The sequence below is a fragment of the Orycteropus afer genome, unplaced genomic scaffold (assembly GCF_000298275.1).
Source record: "Orycteropus afer afer isolate SDZICR_OR568_19922 unplaced genomic scaffold, OryAfe1.0 scaffold00136, whole genome shotgun sequence".
Taxonomy (NCBI): domain Eukaryota; kingdom Metazoa; phylum Chordata; class Mammalia; order Tubulidentata; family Orycteropodidae; genus Orycteropus; species Orycteropus afer.
This window is the reverse complement of record NW_006921723.1, coordinates 7,159,636-7,160,283: the sequence shown is the minus strand read 5'-3', so window position 1 is coordinate 7,160,283 and position 648 is coordinate 7,159,636. Positions and strand designations below refer to the sequence as shown.

General features: G+C 71.5%; 1 protein-coding gene across 1 annotated transcript in view; it reads right to left on the bottom strand.

The window, feature by feature from the left end:
- Positions 1-342, bottom strand: part of TPRG1L (tumor protein p63 regulated 1 like) — a 3,370-nt gene extending 3,028 nt beyond the window's left edge. Inside the window, 2 exon segments of the mRNA XM_007945441.1 lie at positions 1-35; positions 151-342. The exon segment at positions 1-35 is cut by the window's left edge and continues 17 nt beyond it. Of these exon segments, the coding sequence (XP_007943632.1) occupies positions 1-35; positions 151-342 (227 nt within the window).
- Positions 343-648: the final 306 nt, after the last annotated feature.

The following is a 648-nucleotide window of genomic DNA, read 5'->3' as shown; positions in this document are numbered from 1 at the left end:
CGGATCTCCTCCACCGCCTGCTCGATGGTCCCGGGCTGGGGCACAGAGCAAGGCGCAAAGGTCACGCTTCCATGGCAGCCAAGCCCTGGCACTCTTCCTAGGGGCCCGAGTCACCTACCTCCCCTCCCTCTTCCGGGGCCCTGGCCTCACCCGGAAAACGAAGTACTCCTTGACCCGCGCCCGGCGCGTGGGGTCGTGGACGCTGAGAGGCCACAGCGTCTGGCGCAGCGGCGTGCCTGCCCCTGCCCGGCCCGTGCCGCCTGCCCCCACCTCTTCACCGGCCGCGAGCACTGCCGTGGGGCTCGTGCCCTCCGAGTCCACTGAGTCCCGCAGCTGCAGCATCGCCGCGCCCGTCCGCGGTCCCAAGACGGCCGCCGTCGACGCCACCGCCACCGCCACCGCCCACCCTGGCGTCGGCGGCCTCAGGAGACTGGTCCTGCCCGGCTCCGCCCCGCGGGCCGCCCCGAATGGCTGCGCCCTGTAAGCCCCGCCCCTGTCTCTGCGCCCATCTCCGCCCGCGGATCCTCGGGATTGGCTCTTCCCTAGCCATTTTCCGCGATTGGCTCCGCCCCGTCGTCATTCACAATCGCTCTGGCTTCTCGCGGTGCCGAACGCGGCGCCGGTTCCAGGTCCACTTCCTGTTTACGC